The sequence below is a fragment of the Prenolepis imparis genome, unplaced genomic scaffold (genome assembly GCF_030444845.1).
Source record: "Prenolepis imparis isolate NDT839.2.m4 unplaced genomic scaffold, iyPreImpa1.0 SCAF_5, whole genome shotgun sequence".
NCBI classification, from domain to species: Eukaryota; Metazoa; Arthropoda; class Insecta; order Hymenoptera; family Formicidae; genus Prenolepis; species Prenolepis imparis.
The window spans coordinates 8319414-8345163 of NW_028141163.1; the positions used below are offsets into that span (position 1 = coordinate 8319414).

Genomic DNA, 25750 nt, shown 5'->3' on the forward strand with positions numbered 1-25750 from the left:
AAGAATCGTGTTTCTGTTATCTTATCCTTTAATTATGAGAATGTTTTATTTGAAATGTATTTTTTTTAAATTATTGCTTGCGCACAAGAATTTCGAGAAAATCTGAACATGGCTAATTGATTGTGCACGTATATTTCATATTTGTGTTGCAGCGCCGAGTCTGACGATCAGCGACGATTCCGGGCGTATAGTTTCTAAAGAGAGACATTTGAAGGCGGGCAGTGTTCTCAGACTCAGATGTGAGGCGAGGGACGTGCTAGAATCGCTGAACGAGTCTGTCGTTTGGACCAGAGGAGACGAAACGCTCAGCGAGGATATTAGGTAAGTATTCGGAGAGCGAATTATTGTTAAAGTCCCATTTATTTATGATTTAGACGCGATGGTTGCAATCGCTTTCCATAAATCGTTCTTCTAAAACCAGCTGGATTTATTGTGACGTATCCCTATATAGACATCTTATTTGCAAATTCGACTTCTCCGTCATTTTTTTTTATACAATTTATATATATCCTAATTCGTAGAATACATTACGTTAAATGTGAAAAAATTATGCGATTATTTTTCTGTCAAAATCATTTAAAAAATATGTAGAAATTTTTCCGAGTTAAATTCAATGTCTTTTATAATTGTAACATTTTAAATCTGCTTTGTATTTACTATTAATTTAACATAATGTATTATTATATTGAGAGAAAAATTAATAATATTGCGTCGCGATATTTCTCAATCGATTACTCTGCGAAAGAAGGGAAAGAAATGATGCTTTATCGGACGATTTCACGGCAGTTCTAGCATGAAGCAGATTTTTAATTAAATTATCGAATTGCGACAAAGCTGGAATACGTAAGTGTCACGAGGTTTGCTCGAGATTTACATTCCCGAAAGGAGCGAGAAGATCTCTTCTCTCACTATATATACCCTTTGTTCCGCGTGCGCGCGCGTGATTTTCCTTTCCGCTTTCCACTCTTTCTGGATGACGATACCAGGGATATCTCAAAATCTCTCGTATAAGTATTATTCTCGTACGTGAGTCGATAAAAGATCGTACCGTACTCTCATTCTTAGTCATAGTTTTTAATACATATGTATAGAAATTTTCCACCATATCTACATCTGCATGTATATGTGAATATAAACCCCTTTTGTAATGTAATTTAAAACAAAAAATGATAAATATTAAAAAATTTTTATTCATGCACTAAAAAAAAGTTTTATACGGTTTCTGTTAAAAACTTAAAACAATAAAGCAGTAAAATATTAAATATAACGTTTGACATATTGGCAAATATTACGTTCGACAAACATGAGAGAGACCCTGCATACGATTTCTCTCTTCATTTTATTCTATAATTCTATAATTTTTTTCATACGTAGAAATGAACATTTTCGTGTACTTTATAATAAATGTTTAATATTGGTAGCTTCTTTGTGTCAAATTTACAAAGTATGTACAGAAATAAATCGAATATTTAAAAAAGCAGTTTAGGGAGTTTAGGTAGGAGTTTTAGTTTAAAAAAGCTTAAAATTTTTAGAATTAAAAGTGATATTCTCAATTTTTATATAAATAATTTGCTTATTTCTATTTATCACATGCAATGTAAAAACAAAAATTTATTTTTATGAGCATTTTTATTCTGAGATTTCATTCATTTCTGTTTTGTAGCTTATTTTGTTAGACAAGATTATCTAAATAGGATTTTCGATTAAAGATGGATTGGACGAATTGAAGCAATTGCCATTCCAATCTCGAAGAAAAATGAATAGAAAGTCTGTTACTCACTCGGTTATCTATTCATAAAATATACTAAATTCAAATAATATACGCTCGCGATAAATTCGTCATTCAGTTCCGAAACGAGCTTCTTAATTAAATCGGCAGACAAGACCTGGTTGAGATTGACATGCGCGAGACTAGAAGAGGAATTTCTCCAACAGCATTCTACGTCCACTTGATGAAATCACCTCCCTTTCTCTTCTTCCTAGCCACTCGATAACGTGAATATATAGGGTGTCTCATCTTTCTCACATTTCTCATTTATAGAGTTGACTTTTTCTTACAAATGTTAAGATAATAATTTTTAAAGAGCAAGTAAAGAAGCAATTAAAAATTTAGAGTGCAAAAAGATATTAAGATCCTAATCTCTATTTAATTTTGAGAAATAAATTACAAAAATTAAATTTAAGTAGAATCTTATTTACAACTCGGTTGAAGCTTAGTTAAAAAAACGCTCAATATTATTTTAATTTAATTGTTAAAACATACATACATATGTAATGTGTTCGAGTTTCAAAATTCATAAAAAAAGTTGAACAAGATTTTAATTCAAGGATTGATGAGAAAAATACTTTAAGCTTCTTTGAAATAAAATGAGATCGACTAGCAATTTTATGCTACGAAGAATTCCCCTTCAGATTGGTCAAAGAAGAGTATCCGAAGACATCCTGTATATGCGCGCAGAGTTTCGGTCGCGATATGTGAACTGGACGGAAACTCACGGCTTGATCTCGTTTTCAGCGAGAACAGAACGACGGAGATCTCGGCGGGCAAGGAGGTCCTCGTGATTGTCAGCACTCTCATCGTGGAGAGGGCCAGCCCGAGGCACGCCGGAAACTATAGCTGCGTGGTGTCTGGCAAAGCCAAGACCACCGTCGCGGTTCACGTTCTTAACGGTGAGTGCATCCTTTACGTCAACACGTGTACCGCATCTCTCGTTGTATAACTTTTCTCCCCCTCACTCGTCCTCGAGAGGAAAGAAAATTTCGCCGGCATGCCGATAGTTAAGAAACCTCGGCGAAGTTTCTCTCCCATAATCGGGAGACTTCGAATCGTTATGCGCGATATGGATTAACAATCTTGAAAGTTAGGTCGCGTCTCGCAACTGAATGCTACCCTCTTTCCCTCTCGAGCTCCTTTCTGCGATTTCCGTTCCACGATCGGAACCTTCTACGCACAAAACTGCATCTTTAAGCTCAAACGATTACGCGAAGCTATATATGTATATGTCAAGTTTCGTCGGAAATTGAAGTTACTTTGATTTTTAAGGGTGACTTTGACTGTACAAAAGGGATATATACCTATATATAAAATTGCAAGAAATTCTATGTATAATATACGCTTAGGATTTAAATGGAAAATTGTGTGGAGTACACAGCTCCGTTAGAGGAATATTCTTTGCTATTAAAATTTTTGAAGGCTTTATCGACTGACAGAAATTTTTAGCACAAAGATTTTTAATTTACAGCATCAAAATCTCTATATAAAAAATTACATTGTTTTCTGTCCCTATAGATACCCTATAGTACACGGTTTTCTGTCCCTATAGATTGAATTAAAAGTTATCTTTAAAAAGAAAAATGATTCACACACATTTGTTTTTCTTCTCATACTTGTATTTTTTCTCTTACGATAAATTGAAGTTTTGCCAGAGGAAACGAGCACTTCCCCTTCAAATGCTTAACAATTTTCTTACGCGAGCATTTTGCGCAAACATCTCGTTGCTTCACGATGCTTTTCACGATGTTACAACGAAGGGCAGAGCAAGTTCCCACGACGATCCTAGTAGTTACTTATCAAACTTGAATGGACCTGCTCGTCGCAAGAGTCGGCGGGAATACGAAACGAGGTATAAATCGCAGGGGATTCGCATGGTGATTATTCACAGTTGAGCCGCGCGTTTTTCGTTCGCCATATCCGGATATAGCTAACCGCGCGAAACATAAGCGCACAACACTCACGACGACCGCCTTTCTCTCTCTTTCCGGCAGTGTAGAATGTTAATGTCGCTGTAGCTCTTCATTATAGAGGGTCGTGCGCAACCCTTCGTCGGAATTTCCGAAAATTTGCGAGGACGCTTAATTTATTCCGGCCGACCGCATTCGCGTGATAGGGAAATATTGTGCGTTTTATATCACGTGTATATAGCGCTGCCAGGAAACGCCGTTTCCGCGGTTCTTTACTATCTAGCGACCAACTCGGTGAAATGGATGTCTCGAATATTCTGTCACGCGTTTTGATAAACAACATAGGAATTTTGATTTATCATTATGTCTGGTTTAATGGCTATTTTCAAGAGTATTTTCTCCAGAAAGTGTTGAATAGATTTCGCAATTTATATAACAAGCAAAAAATAAATGTGATGAAAAATTTTCCTAATAAGTAATATATTTTGTATAAAAAAAATCTTCTACAAAATAATTCTGTTATTCTACATTAGTTCTATTATCAAGAATTATTAGAAACGAGACATCTTTTTCGGAGAATAATATAATATATAGCAAAGCAACATTATATATAGCGATATGAAGGAAAAATCTCGATGCTCGAAGGAAATATCGAAGTGCAGAAAAAACCACTCGCGCGAATCCTTAGCGATGTGTCATAAAACAAGCTGTTAATTGTAAATCTAACGTCGCAGGATCTGCGATGTGTAATACGATTGAGACGTAGGGCGATGAAGAAATCCCTAGAGCGGACACCTTTTCCGACGAGCATCGGTAAGACGGGAAACTCTCCCTTTATCCCATAATACGGTTAGCAGATGTACCGAAAACTCGGCGAGAAATCCGGAGGGAAAGAAAAGGCCACGTTTTCTCTCTTCCTTTCTCGCACGCGCGCAAAGGGACGACATTATCCATTCAATGAGTTGATGTACAATATCGCGTACTCATCTGGATCGCGCTCGATCGCGTCTATTTCAGGGTACCTAATCACGCGTGCGCTGCGACATGTAGAAAATAAAGAGGATAGTCTCTTAGTCCATTGAGTGCGTTAAACCATGTGGAATTTGAATTTCTGCAAGACATATCGTTGCTCGAATGATGACTCCATCGCGAGCAAACATACGATTTTCACCACTTGAAAGAAAATTATAACCAGTTAGTCCATCTTGATTATTATGTAATAAAAATGCGCTTGTAATAAAATACTATTTTATAGGAATAAACGCACAAGAGAATTCTAATCGATATACAAAAGAGTGATAATTCTTCAAGTTTTTAGACAAAATCCAATAATAGCATCTTGAAAATGTTTTATATAAAAGAAGTGTATCTTCTTATAAGTTGTTTTATTATATCAGAGAGGATAGGGGAGGACGTTTATCCTAAAGCTTTTAGCTGTGATCGCCAAGAAAAACAGAAGCAAAGGAAACAACGCGGATCTTACAACATTGAGAGATTAAATATAATATCCGATAAATATTTACAATGCTATAATATTTGCAACATAACAACATTATTTAAATAAAACTTGATAAAAAAATTACAATGCAAGTTTCACATAACATTTCTGATCAAGAATGAAGCTTTTAGTAAAAATGAAACTCAGAAATATTATTGTAAAAATGTGCTTTTGTGATATAAGAAAATAGTACGCTACACTGAGGGAAGCATTGCGAGAAAAAACAGGAGAAGAATAAACACCTCACGGATCTTACGCTTTTAGCTGTAAACATACAAATATGTTTACGATAGAACAGTGTTTTGAAAAAATATCACTATTTTCCATGTATGATTGCACGCAAATATATTTACGATAGAATATCCTATTTTATTTAAAAATAACGAGAAAAAGCATCGATTTTCTTAATTTGTATCGGACAAACCGAAGAGCATTTAATAATAAATATGAGAAAATGAAACGAGAGGAACAATAAAGTACGCGAGAAATTGCGCCAAGAATATAGAATCATTGTCTGCGTAAAACGACCTGTGCAACTCGTTGAAAAGTTGACGCGGTAGCAGAGTTGTTGCGAAGAATAGGATTTACGCTCAATCGTAGGAAAACAGGGGAAAAGGTCTTGTATTTGGCTGACAGGCTGACATGAATGCACTTTTAGTAACGTTAAGCAAGGGCAAGAGTCCCCGTGCTCGGGGACAGGCTAACATCCGGTTTTGATGCAGCTGATGACGGTGCAAATCTTTGATACATTGACAATGTACAATGTGCATTGTGCTCCTTTTTCTGATGGTCCATAAACGCGAAATTCGCACACGTTTGCCAAGACGGCGAGGAAAAAAGGGACGGTCTTTTTCGCGAGATAAGACGATGTTTTCTCGCCGGGGTAGTTGTATTCCCGAGATGAACAGAACGTCGATAGGAGGGACTGGGAGATAAAAAGAGATACACGAGGGGGTAACGTCCATCCTTTTCCTCCCGCGGACATAATACACGTCGCTTTCAACAACTCCGCCTCTTCGTTCTTCCGAGGCCACTTCTTCTGAAAAGTAAACTCGGCTTAAGAAAATCTTAATCTTTCGCGCGTCTGTCATAATCTCGAAGATGCATCTTTGATCTTCCTCGGACGTGTCATTGTTTCATTCTTCGCGAGTGAGTTCATTTCTGTCGCTATATAACGCGACTTCAATCTCGCGAATATATTTCGTTCAGATTACTCTTTTGAAATGATTTTAATTAGAGATACCTTGAGTGAAAGAGAAAATTTAAAGAAAAATCTCTTGCTGTCGCGTCTATAATATTATAATTTATTTTACATGTTGATAAAAGTTCTTATTTCTTTTTAATACGCGCCCCATAAAGTGACCAGAAAAAAAGATACTGAATTGATGAAATGGAAACTTTGAATAATTTCGAGAAATTTTATAAAGTGTGAAAAATATATAGGAACTCTCAGCTAGTTTTGATTCACATCGCCAATAAATTCAGCAGAAAACTCTCACATCTCATGGAACATCGAATTTATGTTTCGTTTTCCACGGACATCGAGTCGACTACGGGGAGATATGAACGTATATATTTTGAGAGTCGCATCTCTAGTCGCGTAGAGATTTTTTTCATTCGAGTTTTCAACCACCGCGAGAATAGGGAAGCACAATGGCGTAAGATTCAAACAACGTCGTTGATTGCGCATAGGCGCAATCTTTATTCAACGTCGCGTCGTTGTCCGCCGTTAGCAAGCTCGTACAGACAACGACGACCAGGAGGAAACCACGTTTCATGGAAATGGAAATGCCAGCAGCCTAATGTGACGGCGGCATGGAAATGGGACGAGCCGTTGAGAGGGGTTGACAGAGAGAAAGAAAGGGAAAGAAGGACGAGAGAAGAGAGAGAGAGGTGGACGACCGGGGGTGGTTGCACCCCGAAGAGGGCAGTGAATACACCTCGAATGCAGGGGAAGGTGCGCGTTATCGCGCGACCACTTTTTTCGTCCATTTGCGAGCTTTATTCCGAGCAGCGGCGACGGCGACGAGCTCACGTCTGCTAAAGCGCATCTAATGCTTCCTGACCTGGGGCTCACGTGTGCGGATAAGAACGGCGTTAACCTCGGACGAGCATAATAAGGCGCGAGCGCGCGCGAAAGACAGACGACTTTGCGGCACGAAGAGAGCGATTGTGATAGCGTCGCGATGCGACGCGATTTCGCCGTCGAGCTTTTCGCCGTGAGCGCGAAAAGCTCACGGCAACATTTTAGCCCTTTCAATACCGAGACTTTACGTATTCAGAGAGAAATCTGAATTTTTCATGAGTTTTTTCTCTCTACACCGCTGTATATAAAGGTTTAAGAGAATTTCGGAGCGCCCGAATAGACCGGTTTTTTGTTAAAGAAGTTTGCAATTTGAAATCCGAGATTTTATGATGGAAATTACGGCTCTCGTATTATTAAAGAAAATACTACACTATATGAAATATATATTAAAAGTATAACACTTTCTACAGACACATACATATACAAGGGTGTGTATGAGACTTTAGAATACGTGCGTTGCTTCTCCTTTTGTTAAGAATATATCCTTTTATATTTTATCATTTCATATACATATTCTTGCATTAATGTGCATTTATTTGATATGAATTTTTGGATTTTTCTACTTGTTAATATCAACCTTGTTTGCTTAAAGAATTAGACAGTAGGATAGACGAGTAAATCTCGGTTTATACTACTGATCTTGATTTATTTCGAAAATTGAGTATAACTACTTTTATTATTTTTCAGTCTTGAAAATTTCTTTTGTTGATAATATATATATAGGATTATAATTATAAATTTAAAATAATCAGGTCAGTCAATGAACAGGTTTGTATTGTCGCATTTATAGAAAGCTTCTTGTTTTCGGAAATTGCTCATTAATGTGATGAGTAAGCTAATATTTATCTCGACATATTACATGAGAATAGAGCTTTGTAGCTCTTGATCCCATAGCCCGTGGCATTCATACGGGTTATCCACATTGATCGAAGTACGAGATAAACGGCATTGTGACGCATTAGGAACAATGTCAGCCACAGAGGTTCCGTACCCTGGTATTGATCGAATTGAGTCTGCCAATTCAGACCGTCATTAACGTATTCGAGCGATTTGGCGCGTAACTAAGATTATTAGTGAGTTAAATACTCTCTAGTACGTGTAATTTTCGAGCGTACTTCATGGAAAATGAGGCCACGTGAGCGGAGATTAGTTGCTATAAGCCTCTAATGAGTTAGATCCTTGGTTATACTTGTGTATACTTGTAACATAATTGAATATTTAATTTTGAACATATACATATATTGATCTCGATTTTTTTCTTTATATGTAAGCCTTTATTTAATGTAATATTATATGAAAATTTAAATTTAAAAAAATTATGATTATTTATAATTATCATACGCAAAAATAAAAAATTTTACGATTTAATTTTCTCTACTTTATAACATCCATATTTCTTTCATTATTCTTTTATCAAGACTGTGTTTTATGAAGCACGATTTCGTTAAATTACGTATATGCATATGTAGAAAGTCTTGCAGTGATACAAAACATTCAGCAGCTTTTGGAAGCAACAAAGTGCATCCAAGAAACAACTTGCGAAAGTACTTTGGCATGGTTGTATAACATTGTCCTCGTAATGCTATGGGCTCATCGTTAAATACGAGAGAGCAACCACAAGAAGACAAATCTATATAAATTTTCTAAAATAAAGACAAAAAAATTATGCATTTTAATAGATCGATATAGCGTGAATACAAAAACATATCTGTTATAATGAATGTTTTAAAGCTTGCTAAAAATAGATTAACATTGATAATAACATAAAATAATCATCTCTCACATTGATAAATTTTTGTTTCTTGTATAAAAAAATAAAAAAATTAAAATACCTAACTAAGTAAATTTTATATATCTCGATATTATTTTTTTAAGCTTCAAAGTGAATGTTTTTATTTGTAATTCAATTTTAAATAGGATAAGACAATATAAATAACGAAATTATTTTTAGAAAATAATTTTGTTATTTATATTGTTATATCTGTCTCTATAAATAATATAAATATATAATAATTCGAATAAAACAAGTTTAAAAACTAATATATATATTTATATATTATATAATAATTCTGTCAAATATAAATATGCAATTACGTTTTGTACGATGTCGGGATTTTACGCTCGACTTTTTTAGGTATTTGCTACTGAAGATTGCTTTATGCAATGTATGTATATATAATGGATAACGAGAGAATAAAATTGAATATAAAGTGTGCAATACGTAATATACAATCGAAATTGTAATTAAAACGTGTTGTAAATAAAGCTGTTGTGATATTGTGAAAATTTGATTTTAATTTAATAAAATAATTTTAATATTGAAATCCACTCAACACACACACACACACACACACACACACACACACACACACACACACACACACACACACACACACACACACACTGAAACCCAATTATCTCGTTAAACCTGATTTTGACTAAACGACGTTTCTCAATGATTTCGACTTTGGTCGATTATCAAAGCGTAACTCAGTCTGTACACAACGAATTAAATAAATTATGTATATAAATAATCTACTAGCCAAAACTAATATATACGAATAAATGAGATTGGTTTTCCGATCTAATCTATTTTAATATATAATTTGTGGTAAATGATAAAGCATTTATTTATAAAGATTTTATCTTTAATCTGCTATTTTCGCACTTGCTATCTGTTTATAATAAAATTGCTTTTAACAGACCGTAAATTTCCTTTCAAAGAACAAACGATGAATCAGCCATACAATAATTATCGTTGATTATTACGCATATATAAAGTTTATAAATTTTCAATGAAAATAATGCAAAAATAAGAAAAAAATATAAGCGCTACGTATATCCCATATAATCGATATTTCAACAAATATTATTAACATATTTTTTTAAATAAAAAATATTTAACTTTTTAATCTATATAAAATAAATTTGTAATAGAGATATTTAATGTATTATATATGTAAATCTTGATTCAATAGAAAATTCTTAGTTAGTGAAGCATTTATCCAAATAAGCGCCAGACTGAATCCTTGATTGGAGATTTGCACTCAATGGAATTTTATTTCACGAGCTACTAAAGACATACGACATTCTCTCGCCATTTCCGGCGACGTAGCTCCACATGAGAAATCGTTCCGCGGTAAGATACAGTCGTGCCCTGCGGCTCGGCGATGTAATCCGGTAATTTCTCTTTCCTGTCTAGTCTAACTTGAGGCGGTGAGACGAGTAGGAGAGCGAAGGTTAGGCGGGACCAATTAAAATGCCACCCGGGCCCCACTGCCGCTAATCAACTTGGAACCGCGCAATGTTTGGATCATTAAGGTGCGCTCTCGGGGCCTGAATTTCCAAGCCGAATGTCCTTAAGCCAATTACATAGAGTCTCTATTCCATTCCGGCATCTACCGCGACTTTAATTCCGCCGTCGCGGTAAAACACCTTGATTAATCGATTCTGATTTAATTTCGAGAAAGATACAGATTGCACAATTTCACATCTCGTTGTGTGATCATGCATTAGATGTATCCTAATAGATTGATATAATGTTTACATATTATTAAAAATGATATTAGAAATGAAGCAAGTACGATCGCAATGAAATAAATTGATCAAGACGGATAAAAACCAGTGTTTGAAGAAAGGAAGAAATAATTTATCAGACTTATCTGATATGAAAAATTAATAGCGAATTTATCTTAATTTTCACAATAATCATTGACAATATTAAATATATATAAAATATATTGTCAATAGTATATATGATTTAAGTTATATAGTTATTCATTTAGTTATATCTGATTAAAATTTTTAAAAATATTTTAAACTATTATTATTTCTTGGTTCTTGTACAATTTTGTTTTGCTGCTTTTTTAAATTTATTAGAAAACTAATAAAAAAATGTTTAATGTGGTACGTTTCAAACATAGATTATATATAATATATGTATGTGAATCAAATTGTTCATAATAATAGAATAATTATATATTAATATAAGGGAATAGGATAATATAGGAATACTATCTAAATTTAATTTACATAATTGAGAGTGTTAATATAAGAAGATTATGATATTGTATCCCATATTAAAAACTACTGCTTGTCTTGTCATAAATATAAATAATTTAAAAAAATAGTTTCAAATATTGTTAAAAAAGATAAAAAAAATAAAAAAATATAACGAGTACAAAGCATCGTTCTTTTTTTTTGGAACAGTGCGTGGAAGAGACGTTTAACGATAGATCTATTTCTTTACTATCGAAAGAGAGAGCTACCAAAGTCACCGAAGGCTAAAAATAACCCAACCTCGGGGTTGAGTGAGGTAATAGAGACGAAGGTCCTTTGGAACGTGGCTCTCGTGGCAATTTGGTCCTTCTGTCGACAACTTCAGATTCTCACCGCAGAATCGTAGAGGTAGGAAGCGAGCAATACTAAATTCTCGTACGTGATCGTGGTGGATATCGGCGATGTAGGATGGCTCTGATATAAACGAAAAATCGAAAGGTCGCTCGAACCTGTGATTCAAATTTCGACTCAATGATTATCGTTTTCTTAATTTTATTAATATTGCGTAGACAAAATGTTCAAAAATTCGCATTTGTGAGATTTCTTGATTAATTTGGACACATCTTATTTAACTAATATATTTAATAGCTCTTTAATTATGCAAGAAATATAAACATGTAATTGTACATAAACTATTTTAAGAGGCGCACAAATAAATGGAAGCAGAAAATAGTTAAGATTGTTAGAAACATACACACACATATATATACGTATACGCACGCATACACATGGACAGTTGTTATCTGTACTGTTAGATAGATGGATTGCGGAAATTGATTTATCAATGGTAAATAACGAGAAGAGAATAAATAGTGAGTTCCAATAAATTGTAGCCGGATGTTTCCAGATTTATAATAATAGCGCGCTGGGAGGAACACAGCCGTAGGATATATATCGAGAAGCATAAATCATAGAGCCTCCCACTGATCTCGGACCTTTTCCACGGACCTCATCATCAATTTCTTTCTGTTATCTCTACCAAGTATATACGACCAGAAGTTGACATTAAGTACTCAATGTGTCATCGCGATGACCGTGTCTCGCCTCGTAAATTATGCATAAATAAATCTTGCAAACACATCGCGACAAGATACTTTATCTATGTAAAAATGCAGAAGCTGTAACTTCTCAATTAAAAATTTTACGGCGTTTAAAAAGCTTGATAATTTGTCATAAAGATGTAAGTCAAGTCACGGAAACCTATTTACTATACACAGATATATATATCTTCTGTTATACATAATTTAACATATATTTTAAAGTATAAAGATAAATATAAATAGAAGATAAAAATAATAATTAGCAGAAAATGTTGAATTAAATATATAAAGTTAATTAAAAATATTACGAAATTTCTCGAAGGTACTTTTGGACTGCTTTATAACATTGAAGAAAATATCTTGCTCTCGTACCCAATTCTTACGATTCCAAATCGGAAAGATTAAATTTAAGGTTCCGGCTTGTAGCCAACCAAAGGTCAACATCGGGAATTGGAATTCCTAACACCGAACTAGCGGGATAGGAAGTGGCTAATAGGAAGTTCTGCCCCTTTGGCGCCGAGGGATTGACGAACGCCCGACCGCATACAGGAAATGTATCCAACGAGCATAAATCGAAATAACAATGAGGAATGGATTTGAACAATCGCAAATAGATTGGTGGCCGTGGTTTTTTGATTGCTACAACGTAATTTTGAATTTTCGCCATATGGAATTATTTGCCCTCGCAGTGAAAATATTATTGTAATTTATCTACAATTTTTGAAGAAGTATATAATTGAATAAATTGTTAAACATCTCTGTTTTCATGCTTTTATTTTATATTTATAATAAGATATATAACGCAATGCAGAAAAGTATTATCATTTATCTGCAAATTATAGGTAAAGACGCAACTGTGCTTTTATTTAATTACTTTATATACTTTATATAATTCTCATTTATTTTGAGCAATTCAAAGTGGTTTCACGTTTTTCACGTAATCAACATTAATTAGTCCACTTATATCCTCTTAGTTCTATATGCTTAATCATAAAAGCACTGAAATATCGAGCGACTTTGAGGGGCGCCCTTTTACGTTACCTCGATATTACGTTCAAAAGATGAAACCAAGTCATGATAGTTCCTAGTTAAAAGCTGGTCGGCTCTCCGAAACCTTTTCCTCACGCAAAGATTAAAAATCCGTCGACGAAGTAAAGAAGGGAGACAGGAAGGTAGGGATCTCTTACGTGATCAAGAAAGCTCCTTGGTAATCATTAAACCGTCGAAGAACGTTCTCAACAAGACCGAGCAGGTCGGCGTTCCCATGGTATTTTATTGAAAAATGCCGGGTTCTCTCACGGGAGGACTGACGGAACGAATGCCTGGATTAAGACCAAGTAAAGGAGATCTTAGGATCTTTGTGATTTTTTGCGAGTCGACCGGAAGAAAAATCTGTGGCCGGTCGGGCAAGAAAAAAAAGTCTATGGAAGATGCGCGAAGTAAGATCAGTGACGAAGAAAATCAGAAAGGGCAGTGAAACTGATACGTACAAGAAAGAGAGGGCAGAAATAAAGAAATAAAGAAGAGAGACGTTGGAGAGAGAGCAGTTGGAGAAACGAAAAAACTTGAGACTCGGTAAAGAATCGAGGGAGCAAGTGGGTTAGGCGAAGGGACAGTGGTACTCGAGACGTCGGGAACGAAGGGCGGAGAGGAGCGAAGAAGCTGTAAGTCGGTAGGCGGGCGGGGGTGATCGAGTGGGACGAATTGACAAATTCCAGGGCGATCCTGGAACACGGCCAGGACCGCGATTTCTATCGGCGAGTGTGCCGACAACAAACAGAAAAGGAAGGACGCGGGTCGAAAGAACGTTACGCCCACGCTCGGGATAGGAACGAATGATCGATAACCGCGAATAATGGGAAAACTTGGCAGCGAAAAGTATTCATCACTATTATTCCTGCGGTAGCTTTGACACAGTCTCGGTGATTAAAACTTGATCCCCCGACGATTTTCTAATGATTTTCTCAAGCGAGACAGCAAACGATTCAGATTTAATTTTAGACTAATGAATCAGAAATGCTTTATCGAAATGCAGATCAGTGGATAATTAATCAATATATTAATATTTTCAATAAAATAATGTGTCAAAAATAACTAAAAATTCTATTTATTATTTTGATTTGAAATAGAGATGATTTGTGCGTGAAAATAAAAAAGTCATTCATCAATATATTTGTTTGAAAAAATTGTCACAAAACAAATGTTTGTCAAGATTTATTCAATTTGCAATCTATTGTATATGTATAAATAGATTATGTATATAAGTAAAGATTATTTTTAAAGATTTTATCTTTTTATGTGCAAATAAATAATATTGCATTCCATTGTTATGAAGATAGCGTCGATGCGAATAATGGGAAAATCATGTATTATGAGGACTGAGGAAAAATCAAATGTTTTTGTTTTGCGAGTAACTGAGGGCTCGTAAAAATATTTTACCTGATTAAGTGGCAACTTTTTAAATTGAAAAGCAAAGCACGCACAACGGAGCGTCAGAATAATACCGACACGATGGAGAAGTGGCTGCGTTCTCGAAATGCTACTGTCACAACAAAGACGCAATTTACCGATTGAATTAGGTTTTATTATTAAGCAAACGCAGCAAATGGAAAGACTTAACAATGTATTTATTTTTAATTTCGGGACAGTATCATATACCAGTTTATACTGCGGTAAATGGAGAGCGCATAATTAAGAATACAATCAATCGAGTATCCGAATTTAATTAAGCCAAATGAAATGTTTACCTAACAGTGTGCTAAATCTGTTATCTATCTTATCTAGATATAGAAAATTAATAATTGATTATATAAGAGATCGCGATGTGTACGACAAATTATCACAAAATATACAATAATCAAATATATAGTAAATATACAAATTATATAAATTCTTAGAGGTAAATTATTTAAATAAAGAAATTAATTTTTTTCTAAATTAAATTATTAAGTTGACGTACAAATTTTAAAAAGTTACAGTGTTGACGAAAAACACTTGTTAGAATATCGACGTAAAAATATTTTATTGATCTCAGAGACATTTTAATTTCATTCTGGTACAAATCGCGAATATCTACGTATTCGCACATGTAAATGTATGAACGCGACATAGAAGTACCGAGCGTTATAAGAGCCATTAATATGAGTCGCCTAATTTCACGAGAGCCCGCAGGCCTCAACTATTATCTGGGAAATGTAACTTGTTCGAAGAACGATTAAACGGAGGCCGCGAAAATATGTCAACCCGCAGCGGCTTGCATCTGACGGAAAACCTATAGATGGAACACAACCATTAATGAAATGACAAATGTATTCTTGTCGACGAGAAACGCACGCTCGGGCTTTGTGCGGAAATCGGATATTTAATATCGTGATTTGCGAATTTAAACTGTTTACATCAATCTTTCTGATTTTATTACGATAAACGATTCTTATCAGCGTGATATAAGAGTCAAAGAGTCAAAGAAGAAAACTAATTAAGTTCAAGAAACAAACTTCTCAGAAAACATGACAAGTGCATTATTATTGAAAATTAAAATCAAAATTAAAATTGCTCTCTTAGATATATTTATTCAATTCAAAAAATGTATTCAAAGGAATTTTTGAGATGTGATAAAACTATTAATTTCTCTCTGTTGCGAATACATATCATTTAAAGTTTAATTGTATTATATATAAAGCTTAATTTGCGGAAAAAACAATTTAGAAAATGTAGAAATCTAAATTTAATTGTTTTTTTTTGGTCTTTAATTACTGTGCCTGTCATTAGCAGATTACTCCTTCGTCGCTTGATAAATTGAACAATAAGGCTTTAGTCGAAAGATGTAATAATTCCGGTGTAATTTCAGGTGAACTGCCAGCCGCCGTGCACGACGGCAACGGAGTTTCGAGAGCGTTCCTTAATCTTTGGCTGGTTCACCTGACAATGAGCTATGTCTTCACCAGATGACAGTATTAAGGTGAGTGATAAAGCAGAGCAAGTTTTCATCAAACTTTGTCTTGTCAGATATATTTCTTTTTTGATCAAAATAACGAGATATATATTGTCATGAGATATGTTAATTTACTACTTTACATCATAAGATTTAAATATCGAAGAAACACGATTTATGATATAATTATATAAATATAAGTTTAGAATTTTTTAACTTAATGAAAGATTCTCTAACAGTTTTAAGGGTGCCAATTATTTGTACTTTAAATTTAAATTTTACAGAGCATTAAAGTTACGTAAGATGCAACCTCATCTTATGTAACTGAAAGTTTATAAGCTCATACAATGTGCATGTAGTAAATATTATATGCATGTAAAATATATGTAGGTATAAGTTTCATAACTGATGTTATATTCTAACAAGTTTTTCAATATTAGAGAGATTTATAATCTATTTCTTTTAATATAAACATCCGCTATACTTTTTAATATTATTAACTTTTCGTAGTTTGAGAAAATAATTATCTAAAAATATAAAAGTAAATGAACGAATATAGGGAAAAAAATTGTTGTTTTCATGAAACTTCAGAATATAGTGCGAGAATATGAAAGTGTGAACGACCTCACAATTTCAAACTCTGCAAAATTGCTCTGCGGATTATTAAATAATCGTACCGATAATCCACTACCGTGAAATTGGCAACATCGAAATTTGTTCGAAAATAGCTCTGTTGAAAATTGTTATGCTGTCGTCACGAACTATTGTAATAAAATAAAGATGCCACATTTATATTATTATCGTTTTGTGAACCACTTCTGCAAGTTAAACAGTTTTCAAAATGCTTTATAAAACGCTTTAGACGCTTGTCAAAAATAACTTCTTGTTTTCCTGGAAAATCTTCGTTAAATCCTCCTTCAATCTTTTCGAGTTTATCATACCTTTTTTTGCCGTCTTGTTTTTTACAGGCTGACCATATCCTTTGTATTCTCGTGGTATAAGTTGTCTTTCTTTTTCGCGTTCTGACACTATTGAACTTTTTTTTTTATACAGCCGCCTAAATCCGAGTTTCAGATGAGTTCTCAGGAAGCTCATCGACTTATAAAAAGCTCAAGCCAACAGAGTTTCTGGGTTAACGCGAAATATACATCTTTCCGCGAGAGAAGAAGAGCGAAAGGATCACGGTGGCTTCTCAGCGATATCGAATCCCTTATGTGATAGCGAATCGATCGACATGAATGTTATTTTGAATAACTTGGGATCAGAAACAGGATTTTATTTCAAAAATGTTTAGTTGAAAAACGAAGGAAATAATGTTATATTTTTCGAATATTTTTAAGTCTATATAAAAAAATTTATATATATATGCAATATATATTTTATATTTATATAATTTTTGCGACATGTAATATTTGCAAAAATTTGCATACTTGTTTCTGTGGCTATATATTTTTCCCCAAATCAGATTTACAGTGTATAAAAATAAAAACATATTTATATATTTTTTTCATTCCATTTATATATATAGTTTTATATATTAAACAAAATATGGCTTGCATTTTTATTATATATAGTGATCTCTATATCATATGCTAATCCATTGCTTATGTATTTTGGTCTTTGTTCGCTGTTTTTCCTTCGATTCCAAAGTTTTTCGACTAATTATGTGAAGTTTCTCCAATTAAAGTTTTGACGATATTAATAACTTCTCTCATACTGATTTTATTTCAAGCACCGACATTTTCGACCGGTAATGAAATCACGTGATGGGGTTGCCGTTATCGGAAATTTTATTAGAGCCACGTAATCCGATGTTTCACCGATGAGCTTTTTTTTCGTGCATCGTATACGTAATTACATGAGACGCTAACTAATTAAAAAGCGGCTAACTAGGGCACAAAATGAGATGACGACGAAAGTATTCTTCGAAAATATTATTAGAACAGTGAATGTGACATTCTACAATTTTACATAATCGTATTTCAATTTTATTTGATTAATCAGTAAAATATTTTACAAAATCCTATATAAAAAGAAATAAATTTTTATATATATCTGCTTTATATACATATTTCTTGCAGCTGAAAATACGTAATGAATAAATCATTTATTCCGAAAATGACGTTCGATAGGAAAGTTGCTTTAAAGATTAAAGCAGCAGTGAAAAATTACAATTCAAATTAAAACAATCCGCTTAAATTAAATTTAAATACGTTTACGCATTTAATTGAAGGGTAATTTTGTTTTTTATTTGCTCGATTATTACCCGTTCAGTTGAGAATTAAGAATTTAAGAACCAAGTATATAAACAACGTGAAAATTTATAATTTTAACTAACGTTTATTGATATGCTTTTATCTCTACGTCAAACAACTTTCAAATTAAATTCCTGATTAAAATGTATATACTCATTATATTATTCATTGGATATTTTACAATTATTTTCGCATTTATGCATAATTTTAAAAAACGGAAAGCAGTTATTTTCATTTAATTATCGTATCGAAATAATCGAGCGTATATTATCGATTTAATGAATTAAAATGAAATTTATATATAAAATTTTTATTGAAATATATTGCAATATGATATGCATGACCGCTTTTTACAAAACTAAATTTTGCAAAATGTAATAAATGCTACATTTGTTCTATGCAAATATTACGCGAATATTTTTCTATTATATTTGTTCATTTGTATTCGTTACACTTTAGAATATTATTGCGTTAAGTTTCCTTATTAAAAATTCTACTTGAAAATATAATTAAACTTATATAATAGAATATTAAACTTCTTATTGTTTTAAAATTAAAAACTAAAAAGAGATGTGAGAATAATTTATAATAACACATATAATTATTTTTAAATAAATTACTCTAACACTTTATTTATAATAGAAAAACTGTTGGGCTTAAAAACTTAATTTTTGATTGATCATTATGTATAACCGCACGAGAAGCCACATGGATTCTTAAATTCCCTCCAAGTTAAATTGCTCAAGACTGGCTTTTGATTCCTTTTATATAAAAGTTGAGAACTACTTTAACTAGATAAACTGAAAGTTTCACATTCGTCTTTGACTTCATACTTTTTAAGCTGTTTGCAATCATCATTTAATTAAGCATTTTTTAGAAAATCTTATCACATACCTACATTTTTTATTACGACAATCTATCGCGCTATAAGACTCGGCAAAATTATTACGCGGTATTATCGCTTGTCCACTGTGTGACATCGATTTCACTTGCGTATTGCCGAACCTCCAGCTGTTATCGGAAAATGAATGGCGTTGCGGCACTGTGCGTACCAACGATAATTGCAAGTTTTCACACGTTTGCCATCGGTGGGATCGCGCGATTGCGTCATAAAGTAGTGCCGGCGCCGGATCATCCATATCGCCCCGAATGCGTAACGTGAATTAACCGATATTCATAATTCAAGCTTTTATCGTCGCCGCGTCGAATCCCCCATTGTGAAGATATAATTTCACGATGAACCGCGGGAGGAAGCGGGGTATTCGGCGAGGGATGATCGGGGGATGGGGTGAACACGGGGGTGGAAGAAGAGAAGAGGGTGCGAGGGGGATGGGGTTGATGCTGCGGCATTGCCGTGTGACGGCTCCCGCGGAAACTATAGCTTATACGATATAGTTTCTACCGCGGTATCTCACCTCTGCGCTTTCATTATCAGCCGCCATAGATCACGGCGTGAGCTCCTCTGACGTCACATCCGTCCATCCCTCATCGCAAAACATCGTTGTTATACGCGGGGCAACACACAACGAGGAAGAGAGAGGACGAGTGTCCCTCTTTCCCTCTCGCCCTCTCCCTAACCACCCCGTTTCCCTTCCTGTTCCGACCGCCAACCCACGGGGTGCCCTTGTCTCTGTCATTCTCGACGAGCACGTACGGTTTCGATCGCTCGAGCACCGACAAACCGCCGAATTAAATCCGGTGACATCCTTCACTATCACGAAGTGTGTCTGACGTCGTGTGTAATTCGCCGTGTGTGTATGTGTGTGTGTGTGTATGCATATGACGAGATGCTGCGCTTGACTTTCCTGGCTGCGATTCGCGGGTTGCGGGATTAATACTATATCGTCGAGAGATGCGGAGTCGTAGAATCGTTCCGCACGTTTTCTATATTCTCGGGGAATTTTCGCTGTTGGAATTCGATACGGATGGAAATTTTTTCCAGAAGCACACTTTAAAAAAAACAAAGCCTCGCCGGGGGATTTTATTCAACGTGATCGCTGTCGCGACGATTTTATTTAAAGCTAACGAGTTTACACACTTGAAAGAATCAATATTTGGAAACACAAACGAACAATATTATTATGCAATTTGAAAACAAGAAAAAGAACAGTATATCTCAGATTTCTTAAAGAATAATTTGCTCTTTTTGCCCTGTATTATGTATAAAAGAATAAATATATATAAAAGTAATAAAAAGCTTTAAATTTTAATGAAACAACAGACAAGTTAAGACGTTAATGTTACATTAGTGAAAGAATTGTTATTTGTGTGCAATGTACGCGATCCTAGGATTTTTCAAGTCAAAGAATATATCAAGAGACATTAGAAATATTTTGCATCAAAAGTTACCTCATTATTTCACGGAAAATATCCTCATTCGAGCACACGAATCGAGCTATAAAATCGCAAGGCAGGTGACCGCTATTATCCGATGACATGTGGCGTGTGCATGACGTCCGGCAATTTGAAAATGACGTTATGCCGTGGCATTCGTCGAGTATGTCACTCACACGCGTAACATATATAAACATACATGATCTCACTTCTATTTAATTAAAAAATGCACGCACTAAATATTTTCATCGAACGAGCATACGGTATGTGCGCATTGGCGACCTCATTTTTTAAATTAAATACATCTGCATTCCTGCTTTCCTGCAATCGGAAAATTGATATTTATTTGTACGCATCCTTTATTAGCAGATGCTTATCATATTTTGCTGAAATTTTATCGAACATTTTTCTTTTTACAACGAAAAAAAAACATCATTATTAGAAAGCGTGAATTCTACACTGCTAAATTAAAATATAATAAAACCGTTTATAAAATGGACTTAACAAATATAGGTATAATTTATAATAATCGAAATTAAATTTTAAAGTAAAAAATAATAACATTTTTTATAGCATGTTCAGAAAATTTATAGTTATTCGTCTTATAGATTTATATCTGGCATTAAATAAAAATGATTTAATAAAATGCGTGTAGCAAGCTAACTTAACGTCTTATATCTGATTAACGCAAGGTCTTCATCTTTACGATTGCGATGCGATAGCAGAAACAATGTACGAAAGTAACACGATCTCGAGTGTAAACAGCTTAAGAGCTGTGATTCATCGGTTTAATCCAATTACGCAACGACTTGCCTTATCTCGAGAGACGCAGGCCGGTTCTCAAGCAAATTTCATAAATTTTAATCGTCCGCCTCTACAGAAACTCACTGTCGTTATTTCCCTGAAAAATGAGAAACTTTTCGTAGGCCTTATCGGTTAACCCATTCAGGATAGTCTGAATTTATTAAGAGAAAATTTGAAATTTTTATTTCTTGATTTTGCATGATTGTGGCATGTTGATTTTTTATCTGAAGATATGGATAAATTAATTGCTGAGGATCTTTTTCAGTTCTTTACGTATATCTTTTTCGAATAATTTTTCGACGTAATGACGATTACTTTTATTTTCTATTGTATTTGAAGAACACAAAATTAAAAAATGTTATTATGTTAATATCTTTAATTAATTTGTTTATATATTTTTCGTACGAACAAAAATTAGAAAGCAAGTTTAAACTCTGAAAAATTATATGTCTTGTTAAGGCTTAAGAGATCTTTCAGGATTTTAATTCCTCTTCTCATCGTATTTAAAGGCATCAGAAATGATACGGCATTGTTTAAATTATATAATTTTTTGCAAGTACAGAAAAGAAAGTATGCCCATAATAAGATACATTGAGAGCGAAAGAGTTAATAATATAAAAAAAATGTGCATCATTAATAATATAATATTGTTATAGTTCGTTCTTCATATTTTTGCGATAAAGGTACAATACAGAACTGTCAATTAGTATGATGCAAGTGCCAATTGCCTGTTCCAAACTGCTTAAAGCGGATTTAGCATTAAATCCCTCGACGTGTCTACTCCGACTTACGCTTAAGCTATTAGCTAGATAACTTCCTTGGCGGTTTCAGTATGTGTGCGTGCGTGTGCGTATGGTAAATAAGGGAAAAAGTACTTAAAAATCATTCTTGTCAAAACTAAAAATTAGCGGCGATATAACTTTATCCTCTGTTAAAGAGGACGCGATTAAAACTCTCAATTAAAAACTTATCATATCTAATTTTACGCGAAATCAATAAACAGCTGTAAATGTATGAGTTATTAAGGAGAACCGAGGCATATATATACATATCATAGAAATAAATATAATAATCTAGAGAGAAAATCTGATGAAAAAATTATCGATTTAATAGATAAGTAGATCGGAAATCTCTATTAAACGAAAATTTATGCCCTTGATAGAGTAAAATGAACTAAAAAAGTCAGCCGCTGCATATAATAATTCAATAGACATTTTTTGCTTTATGCAATAAATTATGTGCTTTTATACCGATCCGATAATTCGGCACCGAAATTTTCCCGATCGCCGGAAAAAGAACTTTAATGTGGATTAATTTATAAATTAATTCACGTTTGATTAAAGTTTCATTACCTATTCTTCTGTGCCGACTCATGCGACTAACGAATCCATCGCGCTACGATGTATCAATAAAACAGCGCTTTAATGCGGTAAATTTTAAGCGAATTAGGTTTCCTTTCGGCTGCTTGCAGTCATTAACAAACGAATTGTCGAACTTGTCACTTTGTACTTCCACTTTATTGATATAATCTAACCCCAATTAGAATTTAGTATCAATCAGTCTTTGACACATCTGTGAACCTAAATGTTTCAAGTATTTATTTCATTAGTTAATGGAAATTTCCTTTACACTCGTCCCTTTTGACTAGGCTTGTTGCGATCGCAAATACTGTGCTCGCAAATACGACTGTTCCACAAAACAGCAACGATACAAAATCGTATTTGTGTTTCTAAAATGTAACATTAACGAGAAAAGAATTGAGAAGAGCTAACATCATTAATTAATTAAATCGCAGTATTATGCTTTATACATATTATGCGCAACGAGATTTATATTTACGTTCGCGTCGTACAATTATGTCATTGTCACATAATATATTTGCCACGCTCAAATTTCACGATGTTTAATACAGCAAATAGCTACCGCTTACAATGTGGTAGTTAATAGTGGTAGTTTTTAATACCGGAACAATATATTGTCCGAACAGAATCGGCCTCTCAGCGACGCACATTCGCCTCTTGAATTCATAAAGACTGCTATTTATTTTGTGACGCATTGTTTGTCAATAATAATTGTCTAATTGCTGGTTACGATTCATCGATTATCGGAGTGATTAACCGATTTTATTGGCGCGAAGAGCGAGAGGGGAAAGAGAGAGTGGCCAGGAGATTATTTGTCAGGAGGTTTCCGGTTTCAAATTAACCGGTGCTCGCTGATAAACGAATTCATCCGTTTAACGAATAAACACGGCGGCTTTTCATGTACATTCAAACGCGCGAATTCTTTTTGCCGCGCTTGGCCGCAGTCCAAATAACCGAGCACCACAAGCGGAGAATCAATAAAACTGCAAAGTGTTCATTGGATTCATTAAGAGCGCACGTGTAAAAAAAGTGCACGATTTAAACGAGAGGGGAAATATGACATGCCACATGAATAATAGAAATTTAACAAATACAGCAATGATAGAATAATCGAAATTATTAATCTACTTCTTATTGCGTTTCATGATGATGACCGAAATGAAGCAACACATCATGCAAATTATTAAATTTTTCAGTTAATTAGTAATAGAATCATATGCAAATTATGATGGTTATTTGATACGCGGCATTAATTATTGCATTAAACACAATGCAAAGATATTATTTTAATTAAAGATATTATTTTCGTGTTATGTATATAATTATATTGAAAAAAATCTTGTTTATATAAATTTCTCTTTCAAACATATATTTTCATAAATGCTACAAAACATATCTCATGACAAATTCATTTTTATTATTACTGATTATGTCTTACGATAGTTCAATTAAAAGAGAGAGAATCAGATATTAAAAAGTACATTTTTTTTATTTGATATATGATTTTTAATTTAATTATGATTATTCGTAAATGCTAATTGTGAGAAAAATTAATTTTGAATTATATCACTATTGCTTGAATTACCGGAAATCTCAGAATTTTGATATTGCGTCTCGTTATAGAATATTACAACGGATGGATGAATATTACAACGTTTTAATATTTTACACTTAAATGGGTACCTCAGTAGTATTAATATCTCCATGAATCTTTTTATTCGCAGAAAGATTAATAATTAAAAAGAATAGATTAATAATTAGAAAGAATTTCTTGATTAAGATTGAAATATGAAACTAAGTCAAAAGATATCAGTTATATATTTAACGAAAAATTCGTCGACGTATATTGTTCTATTGTGTTGCTTGACAGAGAGAAAGAGAGAAACTTGAAACTCAAAAGGGGAAAAATGCATGGATAGATACTCGATACGTTTATCCGAATGTTGACAAATCTCTGACGATGTTTGTTTGAACTATCTGTCAGTTAAAGGTAAGAGATAAAAAATGTCGAGCGTTTCATAAATGCTGACCCGCTTAAAAAGCAACTCGACTTTTATACTAACATCATTAGATAAGAGAAGATATGTTGTGCTATTGTTAACAAGAAACTGTTTCTGATGTTCGCCATATATTTCCAATGTGTTTTAACAACTTGTATATTGATATGTATAGCTTTATAGAAGCTTTATAATATTATTAAAATTTTTAATTGGTTGCGGCATTATTAATAATTACTATTATATGTGTTATTATATTAATATGTGGAGCATATATATGTATAGTGTGACCTGTAAATCTTAAATCATGTAAAATCATGTTTCTAGTTATATTCGATATATTTTTTTTGTATTTTTGCATAAATTTTTTTTTTGCGCAAAAAGTGTCGATGTAAAATGATTATGAGTTATATGTATTAACAAGTCGTAATATTATGATTACAAAAATACAAGTTATATATAAATAAAATATTTAAACGAGTTATTTAAATTATCGTTTACATGTTTGCAATCAAATAACTGTTAAAACATTTTTATATTGTTTACAATCATAAATAGCTGATAAAACTTTTTATTGACTTTTTCGTCAATTTCTAGAGAGAAAATTTACAATTGCATTTTCGTAAAATTTAACAATTTAACTCTTTTTTTTGTATCGCAGTTATTCGTTAACTCTTTTTACACAATATCAATAAAACGATAAT

General features: G+C 33.5%; 1 protein-coding gene across 4 annotated transcripts in view; it reads left to right on the forward strand.

The window, feature by feature from the left end:
- The window catches only part of LOC145936313 (uncharacterized), a 283300-nt gene that overhangs the window by 197022 nt on the left and 60528 nt on the right, over window positions 1-25750 (forward strand). For all 4 annotated transcript variants that reach the window (XM_083038404.1, XM_083038403.1, XM_083038405.1 and 1 more), the window contains 3 exons: window positions 153-321; window positions 2516-2670; window positions 16212-16322. In XM_083038404.1, coding sequence (XP_082894530.1) covers window positions 153-321; window positions 2516-2670; window positions 16212-16312 — 425 coding nt within the window. In that variant the 3' untranslated portion in view covers window positions 16313-16322. The remainder of the gene's footprint in view (window positions 1-152; window positions 322-2515; window positions 2671-16211; window positions 16323-25750) is intronic.